Source organism: Cupressus sempervirens, chromosome 8 (assembly GCF_028749045.1).
Source record: "Cupressus sempervirens isolate cs-2001-9-10 chromosome 8, ASM2874904v1, whole genome shotgun sequence".
Classification (NCBI taxonomy): domain Eukaryota; kingdom Viridiplantae; phylum Streptophyta; class Pinopsida; order Cupressales; family Cupressaceae; genus Cupressus; species Cupressus sempervirens.
In genome coordinates, this window is record NC_143125.1 from 190,905,370 (window position 1) to 190,928,180 (window position 22,811).

General features: G+C 32.7%; 1 protein-coding gene across 1 annotated transcript; it reads left to right on the forward strand.

Moving 5' to 3' along the window:
• Nucleotides 1-2,913: 2,913 nt before the first annotated feature.
• LOC149542171 (uncharacterized) lies at nucleotides 2,914-21,983 on the forward strand. The gene is made up of 5 exons (XM_089797195.1): nucleotides 2,914-3,247; nucleotides 10,284-10,493; nucleotides 10,670-11,072; nucleotides 21,251-21,345; nucleotides 21,467-21,983. Exons 1-5 carry the CDS (start codon nucleotides 3,002-3,004, stop codon nucleotides 21,599-21,601), a joined length of 1,089 nt encoding a protein of 362 aa, XP_089653321.1. The 5' UTR covers nucleotides 2,914-3,001; the 3' UTR covers nucleotides 21,602-21,983.
• Nucleotides 21,984-22,811: the final 828 nt, after the last annotated feature.

Below are 22,811 nucleotides of genomic sequence, written 5' to 3' on the forward strand. Positions count from 1 at the left end.
GTTTAATTTCCTTAACCATCCCCTTAACCTAGTTCTAATACCATGTTGACTTTCTAAATCAGATTGGCTTTGATACCATTGTAATGCTTCTCAATTTATATGTCTAATTTCATACTGCACTAATCAATATATATTAGTCTGATTGCAAATTGTAGTAATTGGTATAGATCTTTACACTGTGATAAGGTGAATGTCACATTAAATATTGACATCAATAAGATACTTTAGAAGACTGTTTGTTATCTTTGTGTTCACCAGCATATTATCTGTGGCACTTCATATGTATATGACACCATGGGGTTCATAACACATGGTGGATCACTACTCTAGAAGGAGTCGTGATCCAATGTGGGTTGGGACTCCTCATAACTAATAATAACCCATGTTTACAATAGAACCGCTTGGTCAACATTACAGTTGATTTGGTTATAATGTGATTATATATATATATATATATATATATATATATATATATATATATATATATATATATATATATGTATGTATGTATATATATGTATGTATATATATATATGTATGTATATATATGTATGTATATATATACATATATACACACATATATATATACATGTATATGTATATATACATGTACATGTATATATACATATACATATATATGTATATACATATGTATATATATATATACATATACATGTATATATATAGATATATATATACATGTATATATATATATATATATATATCTATATATACATATGTATATACATATACATGTATATATATAGATATATATATAGATATATATATATATCTATATATACATATGTATATACATATATATGTATATATATATGTATATATCTATGTATAAATGTATATGTATATATATATATGTATATATATATGTATATATATATATCTATATGTACATATATATATGTATACATATATATATGTATATATATATATATATGTACATCTATATATGTATACATATATATCTATATATGTATACATATATATGTATGTATATATACATCTATATATGTATATACATATATATCTATATATGTATACATATATATATATATATATATGTATACATATATATATGTATATATATATATATATATATATATATATATATATATATATATATATATATATATATATATATATATATATATATATATATATATATATCTGTATACACACACACACACACACATATATATATATATATATGATTTTCTTTTATAGATAGTATTTGGATTCATAGAATAAGATATATATTTGATTGAATATACACATTTTATCCCATATAATATATACATATAATTTATTCTATAGTACAAACATCAACACTCTTATATAACTTTATTTAACAATTTTAAAATAATTTACTTACTAACTAAATTTGTATATCTAAATAATACAACTTTAAATTTATATTTTCTTTAATAGAAGTTTACTAAACAATTAACTAATTTAAAGAATTGTTCTCATTAGTCTCTCTTATACACGAGGACTTATATTTTCACATCAAATTTTTAGCATAATTTGACTAAGAAAACTTGAATACCAATATTTTGATATCACATACATATTATTTAAATATATTTAAAACATCTATATTAAAATATATTTAAAACATCTATATTAAAATAAATAATGTAAATTTTTAACATTATAAACTTTCTAAAACTTATATTATTATATAATTATTTTATCATATACACAAAGACACTTAGAACAATAAGTTATGATGGTAGTTTTCAAATATGTCAATATTAAGTTCTAGAGAAGAGATAATTATTATGAAATTTAATTTTAAAAGTTTTTTTTTAATGATATAAATTACTATTTTAAGTTAGAATAGTTTTTTAAAGAAAATACTTTGTTGTAAGGTGTCTAAGGATAAGAATGTTCTCATGGCAAGTTGTCTAAGAATAAATATGTTATTATATAAATGAACATCTCCAAGGTCAAAGCAATCTATGTGACACTCTAAAACAAGAGACATCCTAAATAGACAAAACCTTACACTCAATAGTCTTGTATGTGTTTTCATAAATATGAAAGACCAATTTTCAAAGTAAGCTAATCAACTTAAAATAGGGAACACCTTTAGCATACAAAATAATTAACGTATATTAGAATTAATTTACTTTATAATTTGTGTAAATTTAAGCTTAAACCTTAAATTACAAGTTTGAGCAAGAGAGAAAGTAACTTTTGATAACTCATTGCATGCCTATAATTGAAGAATAACAAGTTTCCTTATGGATTTTGCCTAGGGTAGCATGTTATTTTGTCCATCATCCTTCTCTTTTTCTCACTCTCAATTTTGCCTAGGGTAGCATGATATTATGTCCATCTTCTCTCTCCACCCCCCCTTTTTTTAAGATCTCCACATCTCTCCATATATCCTTCTATCTCCATCTAGTCATCTCTTCATACCTCTCTATCGCAATATCTCTCCCTCTCTCTATATATCACTTTTTATCACTCTCTATTTCTCACTCTCTCTCCCTTTCTATATATCTCTGTAGATCTCATAAATACATATTAAAAGTATAAATAAATTAAATTTGTCAAGTGCAGTTAGTAGTTAGAACTCTATTCAATTAAATCTCTTATTTAATTCCAACCAATTATCAGTACAGCAGATCCAATAGATAGGTGTTAAAGTATAAATAAGCTTAACTAAAAAATAAAATAAAAATGTTTTTAATAACAAATACGTACATTTTAAATGAGCAGACTTAATAATATCGACATGAAATGTCACTTCTCTGAAATATCTGTGGATACGTCACAGAAAATATCTCCCATCGAAATCCTATTGAGGAGATATTTTCGGGAGAAGCGCCACCGTGGAAACTGAGAAAGTTTTAATACAAAAACCCGAACCCACGGCAGCTTCTACACATACCAATCTGCCCTGGTTTCTCCTTATCCAACCGAGCTGATAAGTTCTATATTTGCATAGCCATTCGACATCCCTGTTAGCAGAGAAATGGGTTCCAAACGTGAAAAAAATGTGAACAATGCACTTGACGATGAAAAAGCAATCCAGGCATGCTGTGCTGATTCAGATGATAGACACACTGAAGCTAATTCAGGGCATAAAGTGAAAGAGGAGGAAAAAGATGGAGAGGAGGGGTTTGAGGAGGGGGAGGGGGAGTCTTCTGTGGGACCGATGTGGGAAACTAACTCACCCACTGGAGAGGATTGTCTTGCCCACGATCTTACTAGTGATTCGGTAAACGAGCTTTAACCTGGTTATTTATATTTCAAAATTCAATGAATCTGTACAATACTAAGGGGATTTTCTAGTCACAAATCATTTATCTGGAAACTCACGATTTTAGAAAATTTACCCCTAATGTCTTTAAGCAAATCAAAGGACTACAAAAAAAAAATTACGTTTCTGTTACTCTGCACCATTTTTTACAGGGATCTAAACATGGGTTTTAAATGCAACGATCCTTCTCCTTTATTGTCTGGAAAAGTAATTTGGAAAAAGCTTTCAGTTAAGGGTGGTTTTGAGAAACCAATTTGGTGTTTGGGACCTCTATTAATAACCCACTCGTTTTTTCCATTTACCTTGCAATTCTTCAAATTGTAGATTACGGAGCTTTGATCTCACCACCAAGCTTTTTTGGAAACTTGAAGTTGACAATCCGTTTATACTGAGTACGGTAATTCGAAGACCATACGAGCAATTTATTGCTTGCTTGTAAGTGGGTGAAATGTTCCCCAGCAAGGACAATGGTATATCATGTCTGTGGGTTATGGAATATTGTGCCATAAGTGCAACAAATGTTTAAGTAGGATGGACCAGTTAGTGATTTTTAAAAGAAATGCAACGAATGTTGTACTTATAGCTTTTTCTGATTCCATGGCGATTGCTCTTTGAAGCCAAGATCAATACAGTTTGCTTTTCATAACATGTAAGCCATTAGATTTTGCCTTTTGATGCTCATCACCTGAATACCTCGAGACTTTTCTACAATTCTTTCTGGAACCAAGGATAATATCAAATCTACAATTCTTTCTACTTTTCTGCAGTATCCAAATTGGAAGCTTTCCTGTATCATTAAAAATATTATTTTCATTTCCAAGCTGTTTGTAACTTTGTATAGACACTTCCTTCAAGCATATCCCCTCCAGAACTTTTTCCAACCCTTTAATTGGGTTAATCCCATTGTTGCAATGCAAAGTTAGATTGATGTATACGGCTGGAATTTACTTGCTGGTGAAGGCATGCATACTCCATATTAGAGGTCACACGGTCAAACTTCTAGGGAGTTATGTGTCGTTCATCTTCTTGAACAATATGGAAATGCTTGCAGAAGAGAAACTCATGTTCCAATTTGGTGTCTTGCTTGAAGACAACTTTGAAAGTACCTTTATATATTTTTCAAGTATTCTAATAGTTGAAAAGACCAGAGTTTCAAGGGTTGCCGACAGCATCTTGTTTATTTTGTGTTGCTTGCTGTTTGTTTTTTGGCTTTGTTTTATCAAGCAATAACTTTTCATGAACTACATTTTTTCCTTTAACAGTAAGGTAATTATTCGATGGATGTTGATGTTGAGCTTTTTCAATGGGATCTGCTTCTGTTGGAGTTTGTTAGTAGTGTGTGAGGTATTTTGCCTGTGTTGTATTTCGTTGTTAATTTGTTATGGTTAATCACCAAATTACGGTAAGATGCTTTAAATTTACAATTTTTTTCCTTTAAAGTGTGGTTAGTTTAAAAATTGTAACTGATTTCAATCTCATCGGTACAGTCTACCCCAATTTTTTAATGTGCGACTTTTGTTCCATTTTCATTAAATTATTAACATTAAATTATTTTTTTAATTTCCCGATTTCTTTTTAATATTAGTTTTTGTTCTCAGATCGTCGCCAGTTAATTGTTTATCATGATTTCTCACATAAGATCTAATAGAGATGTGAAAGAAAATTTCCAGAAAAAACATGTGAAACAAAACTGCATAAAACCCATGTGCAACTGCATTCTTCAAGAGGGCTTCTTGAAGCCAGATCTGCACAGGGCAGAAACCGATGTGAAGCTGGATGACAAGGGGATAATTTATATTTCTTTAGGATATTCGAAATCACAGTTTGAAGACAAATTCTTGAGCAAGAGGAAGAAGCTAGTAAAAATTGTCAAGTGAAGAGATAATGAGAAAAGCTCTTCATGAGATTTTAATTCAATGTTCAAGGAATCAAAAGTTTAGCAGTCATGGAAACTATGAAAAACTATCTACAATAGGAGGAGATGGTTTTACTTACAAATTATATGCTTTCTAGCCAGATTTAGGATCTGGTAGGAATTCTTTCAATATCTAAACTGTTCATACGTTTTGGCTACTGACTTTTTAGTTGTTGTTTTAGTGCCATTGGCATGATCAATTAAATAGTGGTGAAATAAATTCGAGCTGATTTCTCTTATTTGAGCCAAAGACACCATTCTTCTGACATGTAAAGCATTTTTTCATGAGCCGTGATCATTGCTATTGTATCATTGTCTGTAGTAATTAAATGTTTTTTTTAAGCATATTCATATTATCGTGAATTTGTTGATGCAATTGAACGTGCATCATCTATTATATACTACATGTTGGATTTAAAATTTTTCGAAGCTAATAAAAATATAACGAAAGTACCTAAAACAAGAGAATTTTGGAGTTTTAAACATCCTTTAGCAGAAACTGGACTCTGGTTCAATTTGAAGGTTTAGGTTGCAGTGAAGTCCATGATCAAGGAATGCTGTTATGTTCCTTTTCTTTCTATAGAAACGCATTTGAGTTTATAATTTCGCAGAATACTGTCTTTTTTTTTATATAGTATTTGTCAATAATATCTTCAATTTTATATCCTATTTCATAGGCCATATATACTTTTTTTTTTTTCAATTTTCATTTTTTTCGGAGGTATCATTTCCTAAACTCAAAAGGTTTTGGAATATTTTGTTCTTTCCTCAAAGTTAACCTAGAATAGAAAAAATGATGATTAGAAATTAAATAATGATTATATAATCAATGACCATGTAGAAGTTAATAAAAATACTGTTCAGGTATGCACTAGAACAATTTTATAGGCTATCGGATACATGAAGAGAAAGTGGTTTTAATATATTAATGAGGAATTTAAACTGAAACATGAGAAGAAGATAGGATTTAGGAATCAAAGTTTATCAATATATTTGAAGGTTTAAGTAAAGTCCATGATCAAAGAATGATGTTATGTTCCTTTTTTTTTCAATAGAAACTTATCTGGGTTTATAATATCATAAAATACTGTCCTTTTTTTTAAAAGTATTTGTTAATAATATTATTGATAAGCAGGAGATAATTTCCACAGCAAGTCAAATTGTGATATTGCTATCAGGATTTAACTGTGTGATTTTAAGTCAAACTCATTGACCCATGTTTCACGAGTAGTGATTCAACATGAAGCCATCTCTTATGAGAATAAATGGAACACTTAGCACTCATTGGATCTAGGTGATGCTCACATGGGGACTTCCCGGGAGGTGACCCATCCCAGTACTACTCCAGCCTGAGCACGGTTGAATCACTACTCAGTCAATGAGTTTGACTCAAAATCACACAGTTAAATCCTGATAGCAATATCACAAAATAATATTATTGCTTTTCTTATTACTTTAATTTTATATCCTATTTCATAGGCTATATATACTTTCTTGTTTAATTTTCATTTTTTTGGAGGTATCATTTTTTTAACTCAAAAGGTTTTGGAATTTTTTGTTCTTTTCTGAGAGTTAACCGAGAACAGAAAAAATGATGATTAGAAATGAAATAATGATTATATAATCAATGACCACGTATAAGTTAATAAAAATACTACTTTAGTACCTTAAACAAGAAACACAGTTTGAATGTTCTTTAGGAGAAAGCAGACTTCAGTTCCAATTTAGAGGCGCACATTGCAGTGAAGTTCAAGTCTAAGGAATGAATGCTTTTCTTCTGCAACACAATTAGGTAGATAATCTCACAAAACAACTTTTGAGAACTAGTCCAACAAGAATTACGTACATTCATGCAATATTCTGCTGGAGTTCACATTTGCCTACCTTATCTTGATTTTTCCATTCAGTTGGGTATGCAAATTTCTTCGGATGAAGCACCTGGATTATTCATCATCTCTGTAGTTTCACATTCATAGCAATGCCAAATAATGCTTCCACAAAAGCCTTCACTAGTTAAGCCAGTGATCTTGTTCGCTTAGTTGGAATCCTTGTTTCTTCTTTGTCTAGTTAAGTGTCTTTGCTTTGACTGGGTTTAAGACTATTCAGGTATTTACTAGAACAATTCTATAGACTATCGGATATATGAAGAGAAAGTGGTTTTAATATATTAATGAGGAATTTAAACTGAAACATGATAAGAAATCAGGATATAGAAATCAAAGTTTATCAATATACTTGGAACAGATTTTAACGATAATATGGAAGAAAAGATGATAGAAAAATAGAATAATACATCTACGTTTAAAAGGATGTTATTTTTATCTTTGCTGATTGGGTAACAAAAAAATAGTTGGTTTTGGGATGGGACGAGCCTGAGCAGTTTTAGACAGCCGGGATGTATCCTCAAATGCTGAAATGTGCAAGATATGAATCATACAATAAAAAATATAATCATAGCAGAAAGGGCATGAATTCAAATGTGACAAATAAATGAGAAGTCATAATAATGACACCCAAATTGAAAGGAAGACCAAATTGAAAGGAAGACTGAGAAAGAGTAACGGCTAAAATGGCCTTAAAAACCTCCTACAAATATGAAAGAAAAGATGATAGAAAAATAGAATAATACATATACGTTTAAAAGGATGTTATTTTTATCTTTGCTGATTGGGTAAAAAAAAATAGTTGGTTTTGGGATGGGACGAGCCTGAGCAGTTTTAACGGCTAAAATGGCCTTAACGATAATATGGAAGAAAAGATGATAGAAAAATAGAATAATACATATACGTTTAAAAGGATGTTATTTTTATCTTTGCTGATTGGGTAACAAAAAAATAGTTGGAGCAGTTTTAGACAGCCGGGATGTATCCTCAAATGCTGAAATGTGCAAGATATGAATCATACAATAAAAAATATAATCAAAGCAGAAAGGGCATGAATTCAAATGTGACAAATAAATGAGAAGTCATAATAATGACACCCAAATTGAAAGGAAGACTGAGAAAGAGTAACGGCTAAAATGGCCTTAAAAACCTCCTACAAATATGAGTGCTGAAATGGGTATAAAACATAAAATTATATACAATTTTTGACTTCAAAATTGAAGATTTCGGACCTGTACATGGAAATTATTAAACCTGATGATGAGAGACTAGAGTGCTTATCCTTGAGACATAATTTGATGAATTGACCTTTCCCCTTGGGTGATAAGTGAACAAGTCCTGTTTAAACTGACTAAAGTTGAAGAAGGGGTAAAGAAAATTCGTAGTGCAAAAGATAAACTAGACAATTTTATCTGTCACATAACTGGACTATCCTATCCTCTATCAGACTTGCCACTGCTGTGTTATCTTTGAGACATAATTTGATGAATTGAACTTTCTCCTTGGCTGGCAAGTGAACAAGTCCTGCTTGAACTGACTAACGTTGAAGCAGGGTAAGGAAAATTCATAGTGCAAAATATAACTAGACATTTTTATTCATGTCACATAACTGGACTGTCCTATTCTTTATCCAATCTGGCACTGCTGTGTTTGTTCTTTAGATTGACCAGCCTCGGAGCAGTTTTTACAGAAAAGAAAACAAAAGAGCATGTTGAACAAGAATCTCAATCTCTCATTAATCATTTTGTACAAATTACAAAGCTTGCATCATTTATTCGAGTTTACCACCATTGAGAAGAAAATACGGTGAAGATCTGGTCAGGAATTAATGAATGTAGGATTAAGGAATACAAATGCATACTGAAATTCAAGTGTTTGCAAGGCTACCTTTTCCCAATTAAGGTTGAGTTTTGTCTTATTCTTGTTAGACACTTCTACCATCTAAAATTGGCTTAAAAACTCTGATATGAATTCCACCTCAGCTGTTAAAAGATATAGAAATAAACATGGTGCAAAAAATTCAACACGGGTCAAATACGTATTCAGCCTTCGGTGAAAATGTGTCAAATGATGTATAGCGTAGAGGGAAGGTTGGTTTGAGTTAGAGAGATTTTACTAGGCTTAGAAAACCCTAATGAATAAAATGAAGAGGTACAGGGTAGATGAAGAAACCTAATGGGATGTTGGGGGGCTTCTTGGAGCTGTTACAAGAGTTAGTTTTGTGGAGTAGGAGGTCTTATGAGGAGGGAAAAATTATACTACAGTATAATTTAGAATAGGGCATAAGTGAATAAGAGCTCCTCCTGTAACTTCAGATTTTAAATTTAGGGGAATGTCTTTGGGTGGTGCTAAAAGTTTCTCTTATCTAGTGTTACACGCACTAAGTGTTTCACCTACTTACCAATAAATTTTCAAATTTAGCTATATAATTGTAAACACAACATTCCTTGTTCCTAAAAGATAATAATAGATCCCATATTCTTCAAATTTTGAAGATTAAAATTTCAAGTTTATCAAATATAATATAATCCCGACGACAACCTGCTTAAAAAAGCTTCTAAAATTTTTCAACAACACCCATCAAGATATTTTGAAAAGCACCCTTCCATAAGATTGGAGCGTCAGTGGATCCAAGACATCAAGTACTAAACATCAGTAAAATGTGGTCTCGTTATCAGCCAAGTTCACTGCTGCCTTGTCGAGGATTATGCAGAAAGTCAATGCATTGTTGACACAAAAAAAATAGTGATTAATTTTTGAGGTACATGGTACATCCTTTAGCTTGAGAATATTTTAGTTTTTAGTTTATTGTTGTGTTTGGTAAAGGTTTTGTTCATTTTATAATTATGCAAGTACCTAAGTCACAAAAGCATGGAACACAATTCTCTTAGGAAGAAGATAAGGAAGCAAACTTAGTTATTATTTTGAAGCTATAAAATATCTGTATTCACTGAACTAAAAAAAATAGTGATTAATTTTTGAGGTACATGGTACATCCTTTAGCTTGAGAATATTTTAGTTTTTAGTTTATTGTTGTGTTTGGTAAAGGTTTTGTTCACGTTTTTTATAATTATGCAATTACCTAAGTCACAAAAGCATCGAACACAATTCTCTTAGGAAAAAGATAAGGAAGCAAACTTAGTTATTATTTTGAAGCTATAAAATATCTCTATTCACTGAACTTTTTGTAGTGCAGGTTAGAGAGATGGACGATTCTTTGGGCTCAGCATGGACAGATGAAAAGCATAACTCATACCTAAGCTCAATAGAGGCATCATTTGTTGAGCAGATGTATGAAAAAAAAAACATTTTCTCTGATACTCATGGTCAGAGTCCTAAGCAGAATGAATTGTGTGATCCGAATTGTGCCGAATCAAAGCTCAATTTTCTGAAACCTATCAATAAGGTGTTCTCATTTTTTCAATCTAATCGTCTGATCCAGATTATCTGTTGATATGTAGGGTCAATGAGAAGATTTTTTTTAAGAGGGCCAACCATGAAGGCGCCCTGCTCATTGGCATTTCATGCAATATGTTTGTTTTTATATTATACAATGTTCTCAAATGATATCATTCATGACAGTTTAAAGTATTGCGAAAAGGATGCTGGTTAAAGCTAAATTACAATAGAGCATGGCATCTAGGCGTTTCAACTCCTCGGGCAGTTCCGGCAAGCCCATGGTTACAACATTACTTGACAGAACCCTGTATCAAAGGACATGTTATGCCATCACAAACTGGTAACTTATTGTGTGATGGACACAAAATAGCTGAAGTAGCTGTTCCCCGGATGAATGCACTTGAATCAAAGCATTCTTTTCATTTAAAGACAGCTCACAGGGAATTCCCTGATGCAAATGAACAACTCCGTATCCAGCATCACAGTATAGGATACAAGTCTTCTGGTTTCTACAGTAATTTTGGTAAAACAGAGACGAGACATATATGCACCCAAGAATTGGTTGTACATCCTCCTCCAGTTTCCGGTAGGATTTGTTTCATTTCTTAGTTTCTTTCTTTAATTCTGAAGATGGGAACAACGTAGCATTAAACCTTATTTCACATTATTTAGTCAGGACAGATTTAACCATGCAATTAGTCGATCAATACTTATGTCATTCAATAATGGCTTGTCGACATCCCCATTATGTGTACTGCCCAGAAGAGCTGCTAGAGCACACATGGCCATAGTTGCCCATGATAAATTTGAAGTATTTTTTCAGCGGTAGTGATGGAAATCTGTAGAGCTAAATCTGTAATTTGGCTCCGTTCAATGTCATGAGAGACTCGATCACTGTTGGTGCGATGCACTAATTTGTTATAGAATGCAATTGGATTGAAAAAAGGAAAACTTCTAATTATCTACATGAAAGTTTTTCGGAAAACTTCAAAGATTGAGTTCTATTGTTGACATAGCACTTGGCAGAATAGAAGTTACTACCTCAAGAGAATGAAGCAGAATGCAATGTCAGCCGATAAAAATGTCAGCAGTACAGCAGTGTGAAAGCTTCAGATTGTTATCCTCTAAATACACTGCCAGCAATCGAGCAATTCGAACGTCGACATCATCACACATCATCAAAATTGTTGGAGATCTTGCATCAAATGACAACATTAATAACACTGTCATTTGACCAATTTTTTTCTGCGCGTTTCTCTAATGAGTCATACAAAGATGTGGCCAGCTAAAAGCTTGTTACACAAATAAATTTAGGTCTATTACACCTTTTCATTGCACATATCTATGGTAAAAAGGTATGGCAATTTTACGTGTACAGAAAATAAATGTTATAAAGTGTCCAGATGCAAATATATAAAGTCGTGAAATTGGGAGTTTGAAAACAACACCCAGAGTTCATAGAGATATATATACAAATATCAAATTATGCAGAGTTGCATTTTCTTGCATTTTGCATAATAAGATGAATGATATGAATTTATATTTCTGTAATTTTCCTGTGATTTTTCATTACGCTGAGATTTTCTAAGTAACTTATGCTTGCTGTTGGCATTCACGGGTTGAGCTACTGTTTAACTTTCTAACAGGATGTTGAATTATATACATTAGCGAGTAGCAAGTACTTAAAAAAATTTGTTGATTTTTGAATTCTAATAAAGAGATTCAAATCGATTTTGGGATTAGAGTGATTTGATTCTCGAGGGTTTGTTCAGTGTATGGTAGTTTGAACAAGAGCTCAAAAGGAAGCCATGGAGGAGTCAATTTCAAGACTGACCGCATTTCTATGCCACATTAAAGGGATCATGGAAATCCAGTAATGTTTTAACTAGCAGCAAAAGCATTTGACTGGGTAAAATGGTAAAAAAAACAATCTTATGCGGGTGCCCAAAAAAGTGGTGATAGATGAAGAAGATTGTGTTGAAGAGCCAAAGGAAAGACACTGAGTCCATTTAAAGATTAAAAAAAAGAGTACAAATTAAATCCTTTGATGGACAAATAAATGTGGATTTTTTACGTACATGGACTTTTAAGTATATTTTGGTTTGCAAAAAGTAAGTGGGTTATGCTCCTGTATGGTGAGAAAACTATGTTGTTAAAGTAAGTGGGTTATGCTCCTGTATGGTGAGAAAACTATGTTGTTAAAGTAAGTGGGTTATGCCCCTGTATGGTGAGAAAACTATGTTGTTAATTGTGATAAGAGGATAAGTGTATTGTTAACAAATGAGAATAATATTTTTGGGAAAATTTGTACTCGATAGGACATAAATGAATCAATAGATTAAATTGGTGTACTATGAACAATGAAGTAGTTAAAGTTTGTAGGATTACATTATAGAATTCTATTGGTAAACTATGAGAAACAGGATGGACAAGAGGTCAGGTCAAAGTTTGTAGGATTACATTATGGAATTCTATTGGTAAACTATGAGAAACGAGATGGACAAGAGGCCAGGGTCATGATGACAAAGTATCTTAGTGGTCTATCTTCCCATATTTGGAGGCGTGGTTGTCTCTAGCAATAGGAGGGACTTGGATAAGGCATGTGCCCAAGTTTATTGCATAGAAGAGAAGAAGATTAGAACACCCGAAGAGAACTGTCAATGGAAAATGATCTTTGTGCTCTCTGTAATCACATTTAAAGGAGCAATTGTCACTACCAACCTAAACGAGTTGGAATGAGGTATGTATCCAAGTTTATTGGATATAGGATAAGAGAACTGATTTGGGATTTAGAGTGATGGATTTAGAGTGATTGATTCTTGAGGACCTATGAAGAGTGGCAATTTAAACAAGAGCTTGAGAGGCAGCCATGTAAAGGAGTTGAATGAATGCAAGAGTGACTGTATTTGAAGGCCATATGAAAGGCATCATGGAGAATTGATGATTTTTTAACCTGATTAGTACAAAACGGTCATTTATAGGTTTTATAAGTGATTTAGTTAAAGCACTTGCCAAAAATAAATATAATTGATGAAGAAAAATACTTTAACGAAACTAAATAAGGACAAAAGGAAAGATGGCGAGTCCATTTAAAAGAGGAAAAAAGATTAGAAATTGAATATTTTGATCGGCAAGTAAATGTGGAATTTTTGGATGAATGGATTAAACAAACTGAAGTATTTTAGATGAATGGATTAAACAAATTGAAGTATTTTAGAGTGTATGCAAGTGGGGTATAAAATTCACTTTTCTTGCATTGAAATAAAGGGTTATACCCTTGAATGGTGGGAAAATTAATTTTTATTGCTTGTGAAAACAAGAATAATTGCCATTGTTAAAAAATGAGAAGAATTTAAGGCTATTTATATAACGCATCCCATAGGGCTTAAGATGGATGGAAAGATTAAATGTGTATATTATGAAGAACAATGTGATCTAAGTTTGTAGGATTGCAGTATGAAATTCCCTTCATAAACTATGAAAAGTGGGCTAGATTTGAGAAAAGGGCATGATGTCGAAGTATCTTGGTGGGTTACATTCCTGTATGTTTGAAGGTGGAGTTATCACGCTACTAATGAAAAGGGCTTGAAGGAGTTTTGCCCAAGTTGATTGCATGGAAGAGGAGAAGAGAACAAAGAGACAAAAAGGTAAAAACAATGGTAACCCCTTTCTCCAACTTAATAAATTGGGCCTTTTTGATCTGAACACCACTTGTTTCCATCATCAAGGTGCTTTACATATGTGGAACGATTTTTAGGCTTGTTCTTAAAGAAATTATAAATGGCGTGATTGTGTGATGATTATGGCATTATCTTTTTTTTCTTTTGGCAATTGTCATTTTCTCTTTTGGCAATTGTCAAGATTTATCAATTTCACCTCCCTAAGGTAACCTTGTTAAATCACCATCATGTCAAGTTTAGCATTGAATGGCAAGTGGGTCATGTATAAAAACCCAAAGACTTGATTTCTTTGAACATCTCTTTGTTGAGTCATTCACCAACACAAATCCAATTTAGGGGGTTTGGAACTTCTAATGTCATCCTACTTAACAATTTGGATGGATTACATGGCAAAATAATGCTATTCAATGCATGACTTGCTTTCTCTTGATTTATAGTCAACAACTAGCTATGTATTGTTGATCACTCTTTAAGGCTACCACTTCGAATCTCTGCCATGTCACAAATGTTCTTGTTGCGAGTCCCTTTTGCCTTAACATGTAAGTTAGGGTTGCACAACTTAACCATTAGAAGTAGATAGTTGATAGTTATATTGCTTGTGGTGACCATATCAAAGCAATACATCACTGGTTTAAGGTGGGGGATCGTGCCTATTGTACATGAGGAAAAGGGGAGCAACGCAAAGGGTGTAGATTACTCCTTTTCAAACTTGCACACTTGAAAGGAAGATGTCCCAATAGGCTCAAGTGAGGATCAAAGTACTATATGGGACAATGATCCTTTTGCTAAATATGTAATTTGAAAGTGGAAAAGAGAAAAGATGCAATGTAGATGACAAAAATAGATGAATAGAAACAAAATTGGAAATAACACATTGATAATTATTTGTCAAAAACCAAATTTGGGCTGAATCGGGGTCTAGATTGGTGTACTAACTTGGGATTTCAGTTTGGATTGAAGTTGCAAGATGCATAATGCATGAAATGTTTTAGGCATTTTGTATCTGTAATACTAAATTAAAACTTTTGGGAGTCCTCTGAGTGTCTTTGATCTGCCCAAAAAAGATTGGATAGCTCCATAAAATGTTCTTGCACACAGAAAAATGGAGAAAAGGTCAGGTAAAAGGGGTGTACTTTGGTCAAACCCTTGTTTAGGAATCAACCTTGAAAATGAAAGGAAAGTTACACAAAGGAAAGTATGCAAAAAGGTAAATGTTTGATTCACCTTACATAAACTCTCATGGCAAGATGTGTGAATCACTCATACCCATGAAGATGTTTGAATGTACTTGGAATCAAGGAGTCGACCTTGAAATGTAGAATAAGAATCATGAATAACCTCATAAATGCATAGATGGAAAACCATTAAGGCACCATCCCCAATCAGACAAACCCCCTTTGACATTAATGGCAAACCAATAATTACGTTTCTTATTGGTTTGCACCATCCCCAATCAAACAACACAAAGGCACATTTACCGCACAGTGGCACATGTGTGACATAACTTGTAGATCAAAAGCTAAAATTAAAGATGTAACATTGTGTTCAAACAACTTTAGCCATGTAGTGGAGGTTTATCACATAACTTCAAGTTTTCTTTAGCCAAATGTGTGTGGCAAACCCCAACATACCAATGTTCCTTATGTGCACCTTGTTTGACATTTTGTGGAGGTATCCTCTCCTTCTCCACCTTATTCTGTGGATTTAAAAGATAGCATTGTAGGGACTAAAGTATAAAAATCACCTTGTTGGACCTTTTGTGGAGGTATTCCCTCCCTCTTCACCTTATTCTATGGATTTAAAAGATAGTGTTGCAGGGACTAAAGTACAAAGGGAGAATAATTCTCTTCACAAATCTATTTCTCAATATCAAATGAAGGGTGTGAGATTGAATAACATTGGGTTTGGCATTGACTAATTGGGACCATAGTGTTCCTTGCAGTAGGGACAAATGATAGTTAGGTTGCAGCTATATATCTATGTTGTTTTTGCTAGGTTTTTTTGCTCCCACATATCATGTTACTTGTTCCGTTTTGCTAATGGCTGATATATTTTACAAGGGTTTGGTTTTGTCAAAAACATTGGTGTTCAAACATGAGCATTATTAGTTAATGTTGGTGGCTAAAGTGAATTAAGGGTTCAATTGTCAAAGATGATTGGAGAGGGGTTCCTATGCTTGGTTCTCAAGTTTCAACTTTTTGTGTTACTAAAATGTTTAAAGCATGCAAAGTGATGCCTAAACATGATTAGGGTTGTTCATACCAAAATGAGTTGTAAATGTGTAAGGTGAAGGTTGGAAAGTTGGCAATTTTTTACCTTGCTCTTTTCTCGCAATCTAGTAGGTTGATGACATTGAAGGGTGGGGTCCTAGTAGGGGGCTCTAGGATCTATTTTAAGGAGTGAGAAGACCCATGAAGTAAAAAGAACACTACTAAATTAATTCAAACCTTTTCAGTGTTATAAACTTGAGTAGGTGGAAAAGGTGGGGGGATAGAAATTGTCTCACTGCCTTAGGTTTTTTTTCTAACAATTGTCGCTTTTTAATTTTTTTTTCAATTTGTATCAATTAATTTTCATATTTATTTCCTTACATGAAATGAATATGTTAAACCTATAAAAAGGTCACCAACTTTCATAAATTTTGGTGCTTAAACTTTTAAGTTGGAACATACTACTAAAGTCTTGAGACTGTTCACCATAAAATAATCCTCTAAAATTTTAGTAGCACCCACTAAATTGTTTCAAGATGGTCCCCTCTATAAGACTCCACTCATAATGCACTAATCATGTGCTTGTTGGAGATAGCAATAGATGCATAACAATTATTGAGTAACATAGTAATAAAAGTAGTATAATTAAAATATATAAAAGAATGGGAGACAAAAAGAATATTGGGAAAATAATATCAATAAACAAGAAGAATAGAATCATAGAACATAAATAAGCAAAAGGGAACATATCAATGAATTATAGAATGACATGCACATGTAAGCAATAAAGAACAAGAAACAACAATCGGTAATGTGAAAGAGGAGATTATGGTAGGGTCAACATGAAAAGGTATGTTAATCTCAAATTCCTTACATCATCCCTAGGTAAACACAAAGAGGAAGGCATGATGAGTATAGACAACAAATAGAAGAGTACACCAAAAGTAAGAGAACATATAGAACAAAACATACATGAGACCAAAAATATGTGGATCAACATGAATAAGATGTCACCATCTTGATGCCTTGAATTGTTCCCAAATACTTAGGAAGGAAAAAAATGACATCTACAAGGAGGAAGGAGAATCTTAGAGAACATATAGAAACCTGAAGTACGGCATAAAACATCAAATGTTGTTAACCTCCATGCGTTAGCACATATCCAAAAGGTCACAAACATGATTTGCTATAGTTTGGGACAATAATCACAAAGCATAAATATTACACAAGTCAAACATACATACATCTAAGAAAAGATTGGTTGTGTTAGTAAACCATTAGCCATGACGTGCACTCAACATTAGGCAAGTCATTAATCTCAATGTCATGTTCTAAGTTATTAGCAAAATGAGTTGTTAAAGTCAGCTAGTGAAATGAGAGGAGCAGAGGGACAAACAATTTCAACCATAAATATATAGTGGACAAGGGTGGAATAATTATCATTGAATTAAATGTGTTATCCATGGGAGGTGAAGTGACATAGAATGTGACAAGGATTGCTACAATAATAGTCACTACAGAGTTAGCAAGAGGGATGGAAGATTTTCAAAATAAAGAGAAGCAATTTTAGGTGTAGGATAATCCCTAGAAAGTATAGAAGTAGAAGAGGAAGGAGGTAGATGAGGATCCTATGAAATAATAGTAGTCATGCTAGATACACAAGGATTTGTAGAAGGCGACAAGGGATCAACAACACCAATCAAAATAGAAAGGGATGTTGTAAGGGAAATAGGTGGGTCAACATCCATGATAGATTCAACATTCTCTTGAGTCATCCTTGGCATGACACAACATGCACCATTTCTTTTGATCATTCAGTAGTGCTTGAAGTTTGTTCATAATAATGAAGAGATCATCATTCCATATCACGAGTAACAATCCTTTTTGACTGTTTTGTACATGAGCCGATAAACCCCCATATAAGTGACACTACACAATATTTGATTTATATTAATTTGTGAGTAAGCCAATAGACGTACCATATGAGTGACATGATAAGACATTTGATTTATACAATATAATGAAAATCAATATGCCTAAATTAGTGTAGAAAATTTCAAATTGCCAATTGTCCCTTTTGTACCAAAGATTGCAACATTAAGAAAAAATAAAGACATTAACATATATATTGCTTCTCCTACTTATTCCACTCTTACTACTCATCCACCTCAACCTCAATCTCCTCTTCCTTAACCTAAACCAAATCCACCTATTGTTTCACAACCCAAATTTACTCCTCTTCCTTCCTCCACCCCTCCCAACTATATTTCCTACTCGCAAGCTTCGTCCCACCCTTAACTATCATGTCTATTACAACACTCCTACTTGGAAACATAAAAATAAGCACCAATTTTCCACTAAATCTTATATTAACTATAACCTCTGGCAGGGTAATTATGATTGCGACTTGTATAGGTTCGGCCAGCAAAATTTAGGATTCATAACACTGCATTCTATGATTTTAACACCTTCATATTATGACCTTGCACAAAAAGTTTCTGTGGTACTGGTATCATATTAGCTGCCAACTTGTTTTTTCTGGTAGCCTTCTCGCACGGCTAATATAGGCTTTTGGTGTGTCTTGAAGATTCTTGTTATTATTGGTTATAGAAATCCAGCCAGATCTGAATGAAGAACCCAAACACTTGCTTCGACATGAAATGCATGTTGCCGTTGTGTTGCATTGTTCTTAAGTACCATGGCAGGGGAAGTTCTAAGGCACTAGAGGAATAAGTCCTCGTGTGCGAAGCTCAATCATATCCACCTTGAGAATATGCAAAACTTCGAATTTTTGTGAAGATCATTGCTCTTGAAGAGAAATTGTATTGGTGCTAACAAAGTCCAGCTAAAAAAATTCTGGAAAATTTATTTCAGCAAATTTGTTCAATTAAAATTTCAATCCAAATTGTATTTATTATATAAATGTAAGGATTTATAATGTAATAATAATAGGTTTTGTTTATGTACTTAATAGTAATAAGAATATATATGAGAAACCGTTGAATAGTACCTGTTACACTATAATTTTAAAATAATTTTTGTTTTAAAATTATGGATACAAAATATTTATTAACATCTAAAATTCGGGTGGTAAGGGTGGTAAGGTCTAACGTGTAGTTTAGCCTTTATACCACTGGATCAGAATAAAGCCCTGGACTTCCCCTGAGGAGGATGGAACAATTGATTTGTGAAAGATGAAAAACATGAAAAAAATATCTAAGAACTGATTCTTTATTATAATGATTTAAAAGAACTTTCTATTGATTGATTTCTATATTCTAAATTAGAGTCTTATGGGGGCTTCCTTCAAAATAGAGCGGGTGGCTGCTGAGAATTTTAAGAATATTAAATGGCAGGGTTCTGTGAATTTTTAAATTTGTTTCAGATTAAGAAATTTAGCTCCTAAATTTAAGTAAAGTTGGTAGTCCCATCAGTTTTAGAGTGAAAATAGTTTAAGATTTTAAATTTATAAATTAGTTTTGGTGGAAAAATAATGCAATCCTTGACATGTGGCAATAAAATCCCTAAGTTTGTGGAGCTATTTCCAGTCCTACCCCATTTCTACCCGTTCAAATTGAGAGAGTTAAAAATTCAGAGTTTCTATTCTATAAGAAAAGATTTCGAATAAACCTTTAGCCCCCTAATTTTTTTAATCATGGAACTTCCCACTCCACAAAAATAGAGCCCAAGCCCCCTCCATAGAACCCCTACCTAAATAGCATTACTCATTCTAATCTGACTTCCAAATCTTATACTATTATTTTAGTACATCACAGTGACATTTCTTTGTTCTTCTATCTTCCTATTCTATGACATCCAACAGAAAAGGTCAAATTGTTCTCTGTACATGTGCTTTTGGATTCAAACAGCTAAAGGTCTGTTCACAACACTGATGCTAGTGTTGATAATAGAGCTATGCATGCTTGTTCATTCATTGGAACGGAAAGTTGGTTTTGTAAGAGTATTGATGATCAAGAGTGTTGCATATATTGCAGAAATTTTGTATTGTATTTTAGATTCAAAAGTTCAAGTTTAGAAATTTATGTAAGCTGGTGGCCTGAATTTGATTATTTAATTTATGTAAGCTGGTGGTCTAAATTTTATTATTTAGCATAGTCAGTTCATCTGAATAAAAAAATGTAAAAAATAAAAAAAATTGATCGATCCATCCGTTCAAATCTACAGCCCGTTCAAATCTACAGCTCTGAAAAATAGAGACTACTATTATTAAAAAAATTCTAATTAATCCTCTATCAATTGTTTTAACTTCACAGATCCTCCTACTACTTAAAATAAATCCCGAAGCCTCATAACACAGCTCTTCTTATAGTTAACTTTAGATATCATCATCCAGATGGGTGACATACACTACATCCGGTTAGTCAAAAGTGCCGGATAAATCAATATCAGATTATGGCCCCTCTACTGCCTCTAAGAAAGGTCAAGGTGTCCACAGGATCCTGCTCAGGGCTGGTAGTTAACTCGTATTCATCCTAATTTTTTAAGAAAGGATTAGATAAGCCCTTCAACGAGCTTCACGATTAAGAATTTTATAAAAAAAGTCCGTCAGTTGCTCAGATTTAATTAAAATGCATATGTAACTGCTCTGATTCTTTTGATTGTTTCTACAATTCAAGGTTCTCTCTCCATAGCTTGGATTTTATCATTTTGTGTGAACTTTTTCTCCAATAACATACATTTTTAGTAGTTGTACAGATAATTTTAGGGGAATCGATTCCAAGCAAGTCCTTTCAAACCATCTGTGTGCTGTAAAATCTGCTATAAGGATCTTTATAGGAAAACATTTTTACTGTGAATAACATGAAATCTTTCACATCTATTTATGGCTGATGCTGTTAAAATATAATGCACAGATAAAGGAGTCAACATGGAAAGAAATCATGCCGATATGCTAACCAAGAGGCAAATAATGAAAACCGGAAGCACTAGCTGCTCAGTCAGAGATCAGGTAGTTGTTGTTTATCTCCTCTTTATTCGACGATGCAAATATGAACAGAAGGAGCATCCCTATTTTGAAATCTGCACCCAAATTTTGGTTATCTTGTACTGAAATAGTGCCTTAATTTCAGGCTGTTCCATTGTTACAAAGTTCGAAATCTGTAGATTTAGGAGAGTGCATATCGAATTTGAATCACAAGAAGTCCACTTCCCCAAATTGGAATGTTAAAAACATGCCTGCTTCCTTGGGAGTTCATAGAAAATGAAGGCTGTTCTTTAAGGACGAATTTGCAAGAGAATACATCAGGCAAGAAGATACAATATGTCACAATGAAAAGCTTCTCATATATTCCGAAAGATTCAAAACAATCGCAGAGGAGAGTTCTTAATAGAACTTAGTAATCAGCTACATAAATCTCTTAGTGTGCTGTTTGTACTGTTGGTTGCTGAGCTTACATATTGAGGCAACTTAGGTATTAACTATTGAGGGTGTTATGGGAAAATATTGTACACTCTGGAGTAGGAACATTTTTAGTGTGTATATATAACCATTTGGTTATTCTTTGGTTTTATACGTGTTCATAGATTGTATTTAAAAAATGGGATCTGAATCTCTATTTTATAAAAGGGATTATTTTTATTTTCCAATCACTTCTTTTTAACTTATTTGCTATCAAAATTATATGTTAGAAAAGCATTAAATTATATATCAATAAAAGATTTAGTGCTCAAGAAACAGTATCCTCAGGGTGGGTCATGGGCTCCTCAAAAGGCCAATCCCCCTCCCCAATTAGAATGTATTTTAAGACCTACAGTTTCTAATAAGAAAAATCAGATCTGCAAGACGATCTGCTGTAAATTTTTCTCCGCTGTGCTTATTGAATGTTAATTAACGATGTAAACCCTACTATCTGTCAAAAATTCAGCAGATAGATTGGGCGACAGGCTACTATTACTCAAGGAGAAGGCTCGTAAATGTCGGCTCATGGGAGCTTTCAATTTGCCCCACACAGTTAGGTAATGGGTATAAGAGAATTGTAAACCAATTCGAAACCAAAAGGGCATTTGAGGGCTATCTTCCCTTTTGAAGATATAAATGTCATTCAATTCAGCTCTGTAGACCTCAAGTAGGGTTATAATTTCGGTAATATTTTGATGGAGGTTTTTATACGGATTCAGACATGATACGTTTTCGTTTGGTAAGATTTTAAAATTAGAAGATTGAAAGGTATCTATTTTATTAAATTCCGAACACACTTCAAAAACAGACCAAGATCCGTTAACTTGCACAATATTTGGCTTCATAAAACAAATTTTGTTCTCAATTACGTTAAATCTATGTTAACATTGATTGGAGGAGCCCATTACCAGGAAGAAAAAATGGGTATGGTAGAAGGGGACCTGCAAGACATCTCAATCAAGCTTCGATCTAAGAAAATAACCAGTCAAATTCCACAGGCTAAAGAAGAGTAAGAG